The sequence below is a fragment of the Chiloscyllium punctatum genome, chromosome 11, assembly GCF_047496795.1.
Source record: "Chiloscyllium punctatum isolate Juve2018m chromosome 11, sChiPun1.3, whole genome shotgun sequence".
NCBI lineage: Eukaryota > Metazoa > Chordata > Chondrichthyes > Orectolobiformes > Hemiscylliidae > Chiloscyllium > Chiloscyllium punctatum.
Window position 1 is genome coordinate 44109606 of NC_092749.1, and position 15758 is coordinate 44125363.

The 15758-nt window shown below is 39.0% G+C and overlaps 1 protein-coding gene across 7 annotated transcripts in view; it reads right to left on the reverse strand.

The window, feature by feature from the left end:
- Window positions 1–15758, reverse strand: part of bicral (BICRA like chromatin remodeling complex associated protein) — a 91443-nt gene that overhangs the window by 41137 nt on the left and 34548 nt on the right. For all 7 annotated transcript variants that reach the window (XM_072580696.1, XM_072580693.1, XM_072580697.1 and 4 more), the window contains 2 exons: window positions 13399–13444; window positions 2645–2693 (listed from right to left, as the gene is read on the reverse strand). In XM_072580696.1, coding sequence (XP_072436797.1) covers window positions 2645–2693; window positions 13399–13439 — 90 coding nt within the window. In that variant the 5' untranslated portion in view covers window positions 13440–13444. The remainder of the gene's footprint in view (window positions 1–2644; window positions 2694–13398; window positions 13445–15758) is intronic.

Sequence of the window (15758 nt, forward strand, 5' to 3'; positions counted from 1 at the left end):
AGGGAAGAGAAGGGATGAGGGTGGGACATGGGCCGGGCACAGTCGAGGGCACTGTTAACCACAGTGATAGGAAATCCTCAGTTGAGGCAGAAGGTGGACATGTCAGGGGCCCCTTTGTAGGGCTTGCATCATTGGAACAGATGCGACAGAGACAGAAAATCTGGGAGAATCGAAGTGAGTCTTTACAAGAAGCAGAGATTGAGAATGTATAGTGAAGACAACTGTGAAAGTCAGTGTGTTTGTAGTGCCTATTCCAAGCAATGGAAACAGAGATGTCAGGGAAAGGAAAGGAGAAGTCAGAGATGAACCAAAAGAAGGGGAAAGCAGGGTGGAAACTGGAAGTGAAATTGATGAACTTTTCCAATTCTGGACAAAAGAGGGAAGCAGCGACGATGTCATCAATTAACTAGAGAAAGAGTTGTGGGTGGGAGCCCAAGTAGAATCAGAACAAGAAAAGTTCCACATAACGCACAAAGTATGAGGCATAACTGGGGCTCATACAGGTTCCCATGGCCACATCTTAGACCTGAAGGAAGTTTTGTACACAGAGGGAGGTAGGTGCATGGAACCTGCATGGATTAGTTAGCAAAGTTTAACAGGCATTCAAACAGACACATGAATGGTCAGAGAATAGAGGAACACAGACCATATGCAGGCAGATGGGATTACTTTACAGTAGCATCATGGGTAATACACATATGGCGGATCGAACAACCTGTTCCTATGCTGTACCATGTTCTATGACTTGAAAACTAGAAGAGTTGCGGATAGATTAGATTCCCGCAGATATGGGAAGAATGTGCAAATTCCACACAGACAGTCACCCGAGGCTGGAATCTAACCTTGGACCCTTGTGCTGTGAGGCAGCAGTGCTAACCACTGCACCACCATGCTGCCCCATCATGAGTAAAGGTTTCAATGAACACAACACAATATAAAGCAGCTGGAAAGTTTGACAGAGAAATGGCAGTTTAATCTGAACAGGTTTGAACTGGTGCATTTTGGGAGGTCAAATGCAAGATAAAAGTATACCGTAAATGGCAAGACTTTCGGAGTATTCATACACAATGGGATCTTGGGTGCAAATACATTGCTCCCTGCAAGTGATCACATAGTGGATGAAATAGTAAAAAGGCATACACTATGTTTGCCTTCATCAGTTAGGACATTCAGTATAAAAGTCAGCAAGTCAAGTTGCAGCTGTATAAGACTTTAGTTAAGCCACGTTTGAAGTACTGCATGCAATTCTAGTCGCCACATTATAGGACGGATTTGGAGGCTCTGGAGAACATGCAAAAGTGATTTATCAGTTTGTTGCCTGGATTGGAGTACATTAGTTATACGGAGAGGTTGGACAAACTTGGACTATTTTCGCTAGAGCATTGGAAGCTGAGGAATGAACTGATAGAAGTATATAAAATTATGAGAGATATGGATCAGGTGAATAGTTTCAGTCTTTTTCCTAGGATGGAAATCTCAAACACTAGGGGGCAAAGGCTTAAGGTGAGAGGGAAAACGTTTAAAGGAGATATACAAGCAAAGTTTCTTTTACACAGAGCATAGTAGCTGCCTGGAACGCACGTCTAGGGGAGGTGGTAGAAGCTGGTATGATCGCAATGTTTAACAGGCATTTAGACACATGCACAGGCAGGGAATAAAGGGATGTGGACCATGTGTTGATAGGGAGATTAGTTTAGAAAGGCATCATAGTTGGCTCAGACATAGTGGGCTGAAGGACCACTATTCCTGTGCTTATATTGTTTTATGTTCTATGTTGACAGGCTGAATATTGAAGTAAATTCCTTACAAGAGACCAGGTTCACCAAGCACAGATCATCTAAAGTAAAACATTACACGTTCATCTGTTTGGGCAAGATACACTTTACTCTCAATAAGTGAAGACACTTTCCAACTCCACCCCTCTCTATTTGCCCTGCAGCGCAAACACAGTCAGCCCTCTGTGTATCAACAGTCCAAGTGTATGCTCCAAATAGAGTGACAAAGTTCAGATGGTTGGGAATAAAAAAACATAGTCTGTAAATGTCTTGGAGTTTACAGGAGTCAGTATTTCAAGGGAATACAAAAGACAAAAGAATATCTTTGAACACACATGCAAGCCAGTATTGAGTCATTCACATTTATTATGTTGAGACTGATCTGTATTGTTTTGGGCATTAAAACCATCACAAAACTCAGGAAAACCTTTTTAGAAGCTTCATTGAAATGCAGAGTTCAGCAGTCTGTTTAATTAATACTGACTATACCAAATCTATAGCCAAATAGATTCTATCTCCTTTTGAATATTGGCAATAATATCTATCAATATTGTTATATCATAAGTTTTGAGCAAGGACACTGGACCCGAAACATTAAGTCTGATTTCACATCTGCTAAACTTTTCCTGCAATTTGTTTTTGCTTGTGGTTGTTATATCACTAGTTTGACTTTAACTGTCACTATTAATATTGATCAGAAAATCACAAACATAATAAGTGGTCAATTCTTTTGCTTTAAATATTTTATATTATACTGTTCAGATAAACTTAATGTAAGACTATTTGACAAATCAATAAAATTTCATGAATGTGTTAATCACCAATCTGGAAGCATTAAAATTCACAATGGTAAATATAAAAATTCTTACTTCTTGACTACCAGGTCCATGAAGAAAATCATTCAATGCCTGTACATCACTGAAAAAGAATTTTTTTAAAGTAAATCAATTAAAACCATTTAATTCTTTATACATGACACAATTACAATTAATTTCCAGGATGGAAACATGTTGACACTTGCTTTACAAAAAAAATGAACTTTATGAATACTTTTTATCAGTTTGATGCTATTGCAGACGATACTCAAGCCAATGTAATTGTACAAATTTAAAATAAACTTTCACCTAGTTACTAATGCAGACTTAAGTCTAGTATTTTAGTTTCGCTATGAAAAGGAGGCAAAATAATTGGTCCAATGAATTCATACCATAAAGGAGTGAAGTTTTTATCACAGAATGACTAATACAAATTCAGAAGTGTTTCAACCAGAGCATGTTTGTGATTATTTTAGTAATGACAATAATACAAATTAGTACTTTAGCTACTTTTGAGATAGGTGGTTTTGGGTCAGGACCCTGACATTGAGGTGAAATACAGGTTGAGATCCCACTATGTGCCAGAAACAGCAATCTGACAATGATGGTTCAGAAATTTTATAAATAGTAGCCAAAGCACATGCTCACTATTCAATTAAATAGTGGACAGATTCTCAACACTAGGCAGCCAAAGGCCCTCCAATGTGGAAGGAGCTAAACACTGCTACGATCTTTTAATAACAGGCAGTTCTTCTATAATGTGATGGTTGCATTCTTGTGTGATCCCACGCTATATAAAAATTGTGCAATTAAGAATAGCACTTATATTGTTGGCGATGAAAACATGTTATAGCCAATACCCATTTTAAAAGTTCGCGCTTTAGAAGCATCCCCTATTTGTCAGTCACGTTACAGCCAATTCACGTTGACAAAATGTGCATTATAGCAGAACAACCTGTACTTAACTTGGCTACCCAATACTTGTTGGCAGGTCACAATTCTGCCTCCTATCCAGGGGTACTGTGTGGGAACAGAATAATGTCTGCAAATCAGCCACTGATGTGAAATCATATGCCCACCTGCCTCAGCTCCTGCCTATACATCAGGGCCAAAATCCTGCCCATGGATAGGAGGTCAGTTCGAATTTTTTTTACAGAAAATAGATGATTGCAATGAAATTGAATGGATGTTTATCTGAAACAAGCCAGAAATGTGGCAGAATTAAGTCCAAACGTTTTTTCTACAGCACTCTGAACATTAAAGATACTTCTTTAGAGATTGCACTAGAAAAAAACTTAATGTAGAAGCAAATAAAAGGCAAAATATGAAGAGTTTGATTTTGTTTTTCAATGTTTTAAGAATCTTTCCACTCATACATCAGTGAAGAAGGCTTTGGAGATTATACCAGTTACATGCCTTTGTCTATTGAGCTGTATAATTAGCCACTATAAATCTGAAAGGACAAAACTGGAATGTCCTCTAATTTCCCCTAACTTTTTGTCAAAAATGTCTCACCTGTGCTGTACAACTCCTCACCGCCCCAACTTAAGACTCAGAAATCAGGAATGAACTGGGGAATTTAAAGAGAACAAACCCTTATTGTGACATGATGTAATGGCACACTAATCTACTGTAATCAAGATTCCAAGAAACAAAGGTCCGAAACACACAGAAACGAATTAATGATTAAGAGCAGAATAGGACACAAAAAAAATTGCAGGTGATAGTGTAACAAACCAGACACAAGTAAAGAAAAATTGATCGTAGAAGTTAGAGTAAAGGCAAAGAGGATCATAGCATCATAACAGCATAGAAGGAGAACATTCAGTCCACTGTGTCAATGTACCTGCAAGAACAACTCAGCTGGTACCACACCCTTGTCTCTTCCCCAGCGTCCTGCAAATGTATTCATCTCAGATAACTATCCAATTCTGTTATGAAAGCAGAGATTGCATCTGTCGCTACCACGTCCAGATGCACATTCTAGTTCCGAACACTCAATGTATAGAAATATTTTGACTTATGCCACCATTTATTCTTCAACCAAAGGTAAGGTTTCTAACCTGTACATATTATGAGTTTTAAAAGGCTCTATCTAATACCCATTCAAAGTTGCCTTCTCTAAGGAGAAAAGCACAGTTTCATCAAGTTATCCACATAACTGATGTCGCTCATCACTGGAACCATTTCAGTAAATATATTCTGCACCCTTTCTCAGGATTCCACTCCTCCCTAAACTCCAGTTAGACATAATACTCCAGTTGTGAGCATGCCAATGATTTATAAAGGATCTTTATAACCTCTTGCTTTTATACTCTGCACTCTTAGTTATAAAGATTTGTGGACTTTCTTAATCACTTTCTCAATCTATCCTACCATCTTCACACATACCCACAAATTTCTGTTCTTTCACCCCTTTAGAAACGTACTTATAATTTTATATTGCCTGTCCTTTCTTCTGACCAAAATGTATCAGTTTGCATTTCTTTGCATTAAATTTGACCTGTCATGTGTCCACCAATTTCACCAGCCCAGTTACGTTCTCCTCATATCTATCATCATTCTCAATGTTCACTAAACTTCCAATTTTAGTGTCGAGACCCAAATTAGTTATTACATTGTACCATAAAAGGCAGTACCTTAGTATTGACACAACTGTATATTTTCTTTCAGTCCAAAAAGCAACCATTCACCACTACACCATTCCCTGTTATTTATCCACTTTCATATCCATGTTAAACTTGACCCTGTTGTTTGTAATATATATATCCCGATCTGGAGAAAAATGTAGGTGGTTTGATTAGTAAGTTTGTGGATGACACAAAGGTTGGGGAGCTGCAGATAATCAGGAGGATTGTCAAGAGCATACAGCAGGAAAAAAGATAGGCTGGAGATTTGGGAAGAGAAATGGGAAACGGAATTTAATGTAGACAAATGTGAGGTGATGCAGGAAGGAAGTATTCAGTAAATGGCAGAACAGTTAGAGCATTAACATACAGTGGGACCTAGGCTTACAGGTCCACAGTTCCCTGGATAAGGTGGTCAAGTAGGGTGAGGATAGTGATGTCAGAGATAAGTTTACAAGGTCGCGAGAGGGCACCAGCAATCAGGATGTTGGTTTGAAATGTGTGTTCTTCAATGCCAGGAGCATCCGGAATAAGGTCGGTGAACATGAAGCATGGGTTGGAACCTGGGATTTTCATGTTGTGGCCATTTCAGAGACATGGCTAGAGGAGGGATAGGAATGGTTGTTGCAGATTCCGGGATTTAAATGTTTCAGCAAGAACAGAGGAGATGGTAAAAGGGGCGGGGATGTGGCATTGTTAATCAAGCGTAGTATTACATCTACTGAGGTAGTTTGGGCTGAGGTTAGAAACAGGAAAGGAGAGGTCACCCTTTTGGGAGTTTTCTACAGGCCTCCAGGGATGTAGAGGAAAGGATAGCAAAGGTGATTCTCGATAGGAGCTAGAGTAACAGGGTATTTGTTCTGGGGGACTTTAACTTCCCGAATATTCACTGGGAATACTATAGGTCAAGTAGTTTCGATGGGTCAGTTTTTGTTCAATGTATGCAGGAGGGTTTCTGACACAATATGTAGATAGCCAACAAGGGGTGATGCCATATTGAATTTGGTACCGGGGAATGATCCTGGCCAGGTGTTGGATTTGGAGGTAGGTGAACACTCTGGCGATAGTGACCATAATTCGGTTTTGTTTACAATAGTATTGAGCAAGGATAGGTATATATCGCAGGGAAAGAGATATAACTGGGGGAAAGAGAATTATGATGCGATTAGGCAAGATTCAGGATGCATAGGATGGGGAAGGAAACTGCAGGGGATGGACACACTCGAAATGTGGAGCTTATTCAAGGAACAGTTACTGCGGTCCTTGATAAGTATACACCTATCAGGCAAGGAAGTAGTTGTCGAGAGAGGGAAACGTGGTTTACTAAAGAAGTTGAAGCTGTTGTCAAGAGGAAGAGGAACGCTTATGTGAGGATGAGGCATGAAGGATCAGTTAGGGGGCTTGAGAGTTATAAGTTAGCCAGAAAAGATCTAAAAAGAGGGCTAATAAGAGCCAGAAGGGGACATGAGAAGTTGTTGGCGGATAGGATCAAGGAAAACCCTAAGGCCTTCTATAAATATATCAGAAATAAAAGAATGACTAGAGTAAGATTAAGGCCAATCAAAGATAGTAGTGGGAAGTTGTGTGTGAAATCTGAGGACATAGGGGAAGAGCTTAATGATACTTTTCGTCAGTATTCATATTGGAAAAGGGCAATGTTAGTGAGAATATGGTGATACAGGCTACAAGACTAGACAGGATTGAGGTTGACAAAGATGAGATTTTAGCAATTTTGGAAGATCTGAAAATAGTCAAGACCCTTGGGCTGAATGGGATTTATCCTCGGATTCTCTGGGAAGCCAGTGAGGAGATTGCGGAGCCTTTGGCTTTGATCTTTATGTCATCACTGTTGACAGGAATAGTGCCAGAAGACTGGAAGACAGCAAATGTTGTTCCCTTGTTTAAGAAGGGGAGTTGTGACAATCCTACTAATTATAGGCCAGTGAGCCTTACTTCAGTTGTAGGTAAGGTGTTGGAAAAGTTTAGAAGAGATAGGATTTATAATCATCTGGAAAGGAATAATCTGATTAGGGATAGTCAACATAGTTTTGTGAAGGGTAGGTCGTGCCTCGCTAACCTTATTGAGTTCTTCGAGAAATAGGTGGATGAAGGAAAGGTGGTTGATAGTGGTGTATATGGACTTCAGTAAGGCATTTGATAAGGTTCTACATGGGAGGCTATTGAACAAAATAAGGAGTTTCAGGATTGAAAATGATTTAGCATTTTGGATCAAAATTGGCTAGCTGAACTAAGACAGAGGGTGATGACTGATGGGAAATGTTCATCCTGGAGCTCAGTTACCAGTGGTGTGCCGCAAGGACCTGTTTTGGGGCCACTGCTGTTTGTCATTTTTATAAATAATCTGGAGGTGGACGTAGAAGGATGGGTTAGTAAATTTGCAGATGACACTGAGGTAGGCAGAGTTGTGGATATTGCCGAAGGATGTTGTGGGTTACACAAGGACATAGATAAGATGCAGAGATGGGCTGAGAAGTGGCAAATAGTGCGGAAAGGTGTGAGGTAGTTCACTTCAGAAGAAGTAACAGGAATGCAGAGCACTGGGCTAATGGTAAAATTCTTGACAGTGTAGATGAACAGCGAGATCTGGTGTCCAGATGCATAAATCCCTGAAAGTTGACACCCAGGTTGATAGGGTTGTTAAGAAGGCATATGGTGTGTTGGTGTTTATTGATAGGGGGATTGAGTTTCAGAGCCACAAGGTCATGCTTCAGTTATACAAGACACTGGCAAGGCTGCATTTCTGGTCACCGCATTATAGGAAGAATGTGGAAGCTTTGGAAAGGGTTCAAAGGAGATTTACTAGGATGTTGCCTGGTATGTAAGGAAGGTCTTAAGTGGAAAGGTTGAGGGAACTGAGGCTGTTTTCGTTGGAGAGAAGAAGGTTGAGAGATGACTTAATCGAAATGTATAAGGTCTTCAGAGGATTAAATAGGGTGGACAGTTAGAGCCTTTTTCCTCAGATGGTGAAGGTTAACACGAGGGGACATAGCTTTAAATTGAGGGGTGATAGATTTAGGACAGGTATCAGGGGTAGTTTCTTCAATCGGAGAGTAGTAGGGGCATGGAATGACCTGCTTGCAACAATAGTAGCCTCGCCAACATTAAAGGCATTTAAATAGGCATTGGACATATATATGGATAATAATGGAATGGTGTAGGTTAGATGGGCATCTGGTTAATTTCGAAGGTCGGCACAACATAGACGGCTGAGATCCTGCACTGCGCTGTAACGTTCTATGTTCTATAGGAGGCATATGGTATGCTTGTCTTCATTGATTGGAGCATGGAATATAAAATTGACAAACCATGTTGTAGTTGTACAGAACTTTAGTAAGACCACATTTAGAATTTTGCAAACAGTTCCTGGTTGCTACATTAGTGGAAGTGTAAGCTTTGGAGGGGGCTTTGGAGAAAAGGTTTACTAGGATGTTGCTTAATTAACACGGTTAGGTTAGACATGGTTAAGCAAAGTTAACATGGTTTGGAGGGTAATAGCTTCAAGGAGAGATTGGACAAACTTGGTTTGTTTTCATTTGAACATGGGAGGCTGAGAGGTGATCTGACAGAAGTTTACAAATTTATGAGAGGCAAAGATAGAATAGACAGTAGGAAGTAATTTTCCCAAAATACAAATGTCAATTTCTAGGGACGCTGGTTTAAGATAAAAGGGGGAAAGTACAAAGTAGATGTGAGAGGCAAGTTTTTTTTTACACAAAGAATGTAAGTGCCTGAAATGCACTTCCAGAGGAGGTGATAGAGGTACTTAGACAGATACATGAATAGGCAGGGAATAGAGGGATACACACCACAAAGAGAATAAAGACTTTTAAATTATAAAGGCATTATGTATTGGTGCAGGAATGGTGGACCGAAGGGCCTGCATTATTCTTTGTTTTTCCAGTCAACTTTACTCGTACACCTATTGTGAAGCACGTAATCAAACAGCTTTCAAAGTTCACATACACATTATTCACACTGCCCACATTAACTCTCCCTGCTATCTCAAAGAATTCAATCAAGGTAATCAAACCTAATTTGTCTTTAACAAAAACAGAAATTGCTGGAAAATCACAGCAAGTCTGGCAGCATCTATGGAGAGAAACCAGAGAGAAATCTGATTCTCTCCACATGCTGCCAGACCTTTTGAGATTTTCCAGCAATTTCTCGTTTGTTTCAGATTTCCAGCACGAGCAGTTCTTTCGGTTTTGTGTTAACAAATCCACATTGGCTTTTATTAACTAATTCATACTTGTCCTAGTGACTGGTAACTTTGTCCTAATTATCATTTCAAAAAGCTTCACTGCCACTGAGGTTAAACTCACTGCTCTGTAATTGCTCTGTTAAATTGGACACCCTTTTTTGATCAAGGCTGCAACATTACCATTTCTCTCATCCACTGACAGCAATCCCATATATAAAAAGGATTGGAAAATTAGGGTCAATACCTCCCTAATTTTCACCCTTACTTCCATCAGCAAACCAAGATGCAACCTATGTACTTTAGATATAGTCAGTACCTCCTCTTTATCATTTTTTTTGCCCATCCAGTGTGATTTCTAAAACGGTATGAATCAGAAAATGTTTTTCATTGTTTTCTTTTGTCAACCACTTGCCCTTAAAAGAAGAATAGGCTATATTACCTATTTTATAGGGACTTTTCAATCAAAGCATTCTTGACATACAGTGAATAATTGTGTGCCACTGCCCCATGTCAGTTTGCTTGAGCTATTTTCCTGCCAGATTTTAAAAAAGGGAATGGCTACCTCTTCGCAAGTGGCTGGAAGTTCGAGATAATGAAAAGGCCAATTAAGGCAAATGATCAGCGGTCGGGTGGAATTTCAGTCACAGGTCACCCTACCCCTCCAACTGGAAGTAAGCTGCTGTGGTCATTTTTCATTAAAAAGCTTTTACAAGTGCTGAACAGATGTCTTGCAATATCAGGCATTTGACATTTACTTGTTTTGATAATACTACTAAAACACCACACTAAAAATAAAGAAAACAATTACTGGAAATAACTTGTATTTATCTACACCCTTTCATGGCCTAAAGGGGTCTTGAAGCCTTCCCAGTAATGTGCAGCATTACAGACAATGTATTACAGACAAAGGGGGCTGGTAATTTTTTTGATTAGATTAGGGTTTTTTTCGATTAAATTCCCTACAGTGTGGAAACAGGGCCTTCAGGCCAACGAGTCCACACCAACCCTCCAAAGAGTAACCCACCCAGATCCATTTCCCGCTGTCTAATGCACCTAACACTATGGGCAATTTAGCATGGCCAATTCACCTGACCTGCACATCTTTGGACTATGGGAGGAAACCGGAGCACCCGGAGGAAACCCACACAGACACAAGGACAATATGCAAACTCCACACATGACAGTTGCCCAAGGCTGGAATCGAACCTGGGACCGTGGTGCTGCGAGGCAGCAGTGCTAACCACTGAGCCACCTTGCCATCCTGATTTCCTTCCAGTTAGAATATGAATGAATGAATGATTTAATATACTGTTTTGGGTGTGTTTGTTAAGTGTGGAATGATGAAAAGAGAATGTTGGCCAGGGCCTGGGAGGAAAAATCCATCCTCTTCAAGTATTTCTACAGAATCTTTAACATGTATCAAAATAATAAGATGAACTCTCAGTTTAACATCTTATCTAATAATATCGTACTCCTCCAATCTTGCACTGGAATGTCAGCCTAGGTTATGTGAACCAAATAACAAATAATAAGAATGATATGTTGAGGATGCAACCAGGGGTCAGGTTATTTTGAATCTGGTCATGTTTAATGAGGCAGCTTTAATAAATATTAACAGAGTAAAAGAATCCCTTGGAAAGAACAATCATAACACATTACAGATAAAGAGAAAAAAGTAGCTGTAATTTAGTATTCAGTTTGAGAGGGAGGAACTTGGGTTAGAAACAACTGTGCTAAGCTTAAAAGTAAGTTCAAAGGAATGGGGGCAGAGCTGGTTGTAATGGACTGGGAAAGAGGCAACAAAAACATTTGAGTATCAATAGCAGATTTTAAGAAGAGTTCATGGCTCACACCAAATACAAATTCCAATGAGGAACGATTCTAAGAACAGGGTAAACTAACCATGGTTAATCAGGGAAAAACTAGATTGAAAAAAAAAGATATAGATTACTGTTAAATTAGAGGATCAGGAGAGTTTTAAAAATCAACAAAAGACAACCAAAAAATAAAGGAGCAAATAAAATGATAGAGTAAACTTACGAGTAATTTCAAGATGGACGGCAAGAGGTTACTTTAAATATATAAAATGGGATAGAGAATCCAAAGTGAACACAGGCCTCTTAGAGAATGAGGCAGGGGAAATAAAAATGGGGAAGTAGAAAATGGCAGAAAAGTTGAATAAATACTTAGCATCAGTCTTCAGTAAGGAGATCAAAGGTTACTGGGTGAAGGCAAGAGAATGGGCTTAAGAATCATATCATCCATGATCAAATGGCAGACCAGATTCAATGGGTCAAATGACCTAATTCTGCTGCTACGTCTTTTGGTCTTATGGTCTTATCAGTACAATACACTAATAACTTACTAAAAATGAGAGGGGCAAAAGGATTGAAAATAATTATCACTAGAGAAAAAGTACTAGGGAAACTAGTGGGGCTAAAAATCAATAGGACTCCTGGGCCTGAGAGGATGCATCCTTGGTTTTCCTTGGAATTAGCTACAGAGATGATGGATATCTGATAGTACTTTTCCAGGAATCCTTAGATTCAGAAAAAAGACCCAGAGGCTTGGAAAACTGCCAATACACCACCTTTATTTAAAATGGGAAGGACACAAAAATAGGCAACAAAAGGCCGATTTACAATGTCTGTTATAGGGAAGTGTTAATAAAACAGCATTTAGAGCACATACTTTTATCAAGCAGTTTCATCATGGTTCCATGAAGAGGAAATCATGCCAGACACATTTGCGTGATTTCTTTGAGGAGGTAACAAGCAAGACAGATAAAGAGAAAAAAGTAGCTGTAATGTATTTGGATTTTCAGAAGGTATTTGATAAGGTAGGTTGCTTAATAAGATAAGAACCAGTGTTGTTGGATGTAATGTTTTAGCATGGATAGAGGATTGGCTACTTAATAGTAGACAGAAAGTTAAGATGGAGGAGCATTTTCAAGCTGGCAAACTGGAAGTACTGGTACATGGATCAGTTGTGGAGCCACAATTAATTACAATATATTAATGCCTTCTGTCAGAAAAATGAATGTACAATTACTGTAGATATAATGTGGGGAAATGTGAGGTTTTGCATTTTGGCAGAAAGAACAGAGGGGTTGAACATTATTCATATTAAGATAGAGTACAGAAAGCTATAGAACAGAGGTAATTTGGATGACCTTATTCATGAATCACATAAGGTTAGCATCCAAGTTCAGGTGGTAATAGGGAAGGCAGATGGAATGTTGGCCCTTATTTCAAGAAATAGAATATTAAAATAGGGAGGTTTTTCGAAAACTGTACAACGCCCTTATCAAACCATAGCTGGAATAATGTAAACAGTTTTGGGGCCCTAATCTAAGGAAAGGTATACAGGCATTGGAAATATAGAAAGTTTACTAAGCTGAAACCAGATATGGAGGGATTGGCTTATGAAAAGTGATTGAGTAAATTGGACCTGTACTCATTAGAATATGGAACAATGACTGGCAACCTGGTTGAAACAGAAAGAATTGTTAGAGTACTCGACAGGATGGATGCAAAAAGGTCGTTTCACCTTGTGAGAAAGTATAGGACCAGAAGCCATAATATCACAATGGGTCACACATTTTCGACAGAAATGACAAGGAATTTATTCTCTCCGAACAATCTGTGTAATCCCTTACCATAGAAGACTGCTGAGGTTGGGTCATTAAGTATATTTAAGGTTGGGATAGACAGACCTTTAATCAGTAAGGGAAGTAAAGGTTATTGGAAATATGAAAGAAAGTGGAATTGAGGATTATCAGATCAGCCATGATCTCAGTGAATAGCAGAGCAGACTTGTTGAGCTGAATGGCTTACTTCTGTTCATATGTCTTAAGGTAAAAACGTAGAGTAGGACTTCAAATCCCACAACCTTCTGGACCAAGCTGACACAATATTCAAATTACTTAATATATATAATTTTACAAAGAGAATACATACCCAATAACATCTCGCAGATCACGGTCATCATCATCATCCATGACAACTGGAAAAGATGCAAGATTTGAATAGTATATTTTACATTTTACTTTTAGCAAATTATAATTCATAATCCTGCACGACAATAGATAAGCAAATTAAAATATAGGTGAACATAAATCAGGATATCAGGGCCCCACATAAACAGTATCATACAGATTCAAAGAAAGCTGTTATGTCCAGCTATTCAGTTCAAAGCTTCTACTATCAGACAAGTTGACTCAAAGGGTTATAAACCTTTGGAATTCTCAGCTCTAAAGAGCTGTGGATACCTATTGTTGAGCATATTCAAGGCTTGATAAGAGAGATTTTTGATCACCCAGTAAATCAACAGAAATAGGAATGGGAGGAATGGTGGAGTTGAAGCAGATCAGCCATGATCGCATTGAAGGGCAGAGTAGGATCGAATAGCCAAACGGTTTACTCATGTTTCAATTTATTACACACTTAAATTATATTAATAAAACAGTTATTAGATAGTTTGAACTTATTTTGTTAAACAGGCATTCTACTTCTAATTCATCATAAGAAATCATTATAAGGCCAGTAGCCTTTTCCTCAGTTTTCACAGTATTTCCAGTCCACAATTGAAAATTACTATATTTATGCATAATAGGTAACCTGTGCAATTTATACTTTTCATCACAATAAGTAACAGAAAGTTATAGCATAATTTTGCTGCAATGATAAGAAAATCATTTCTCTTTACAGAAAGAATTTTAGAAAACAGAATAAAAAGTTAGTATAACCATATAACATGAAAAGGATTGGCTTAGTGACCAACCATACGTAATAAATGAATCTGCTAACATTGCCTTGGTTACAGGTGAATACAGGCTTAATCAGACCACAATCCAACTTAATCTCTTACAAACCATTAGCAGATAGTGAGATTTAAGTAAAATTACTTATTCCTAAAAGCATTCCAAACAGTAAAGGACATTAGTCAAAAAGTGTGGCGCTAGAAAAGCATAGCAGCTCAGGCAGCATCCGAGGAGCAGGACAGCCGACGTTTTGGGCATAAGTCCTTCACCACAGCTGATGAAGAGCTTATGCCCAAAACAGCAACTCTCCTGCTGCTCAGATGCTGCCTAACCTACTGTGCTTTTCCAGCGCCACATTTTTTGACTCTGATCTCCATCATCTACAATCCTCACTTTCACCTTAAAAGACATTAGGTTGATTTTTTTTGAGCATGCAACATCAGGAATGGAAGCAGATAAAGCCCAGGTATTATGTGACCAACGTCCGTGCCAGTCCTGTTCCAAACAGTCGTTTTCATTGACATGGTTTGGAAAGCCTACCAACCCCATGCGTAGAAAAGGTAATTAGTCTCATCAATGGGCTTGTTAAAGATAGGTTGACTGGGATTTTTCCATCATCTTCAGTTTCGCACTCAACACCAGACTGAAATGCCAGCAATTCTGGCAGGTCTCAAATCCCTCCTTACCTACCTGGGAAAGAGGCTTTACCATCCCAGGCTTCTGATTTTTGGATATTTCTAATCTTATTTGGCCAAATCATTAAAAGATTATAAATTGCAAGTTTGAGATGGAATTGTGGTTCAGCTTTGCTAGTTCCAGCTCCAAAGTTGATCTGGGTTTATTCCAACTTTCATTTAGATTAGATTAGATTACATTAGATTAGATTAGATTACATTACAGTGTGGAAACAGGCCCTTTGGCCCAACAAGTCCACACCAACCCGCCGAAGCGCAACCCACCCATACCCCTACATTTACCCCTTACCTAACACTATGGGCAATTTAGCATGGCCAATTCACGTGACCTGCACATCTTTTGACTGTGGGAGGAAACCAGAGCACCCAGAGGAAACCCACGCAGACACTGGAAGAACGTGCAAACTCCACACAGTCAGTTGCCTGGGAACTGAACCCGGGTATCCGGAGCTGTGAGGCAGCAGTGCTAACCACTGTGCCACCGTGCCGCCCATTTGTTGTCCATTTTTAAATAGCTTTCTTATTTGATTATTTATATTGAAAAAAAATTACATTACATTCTTATTTCTCCCAATAATGTCACTTTTGCTTTTTATTTTATCGTCAAAGAATTAAGCAACTGATTCCTTACTCCAGCCAGACTATCACTGACTATGATGTCAGGGTCTGCATCAGAGCATATGTAGTTATGCAAAGTAAAAGAGAACCAGATTCTGATTGGAGGAACTGTAATGAACAATGGCTGATTTTTAAGGAATAGAAACTTTAAGTTTATGCTAAGTACACTCCAGAAAGTGAAAAAGAAAAAGAGATCAAAATGAGGTTTCCTTGGATAATGAAGGTGTCAGAGCTAATAATAAAA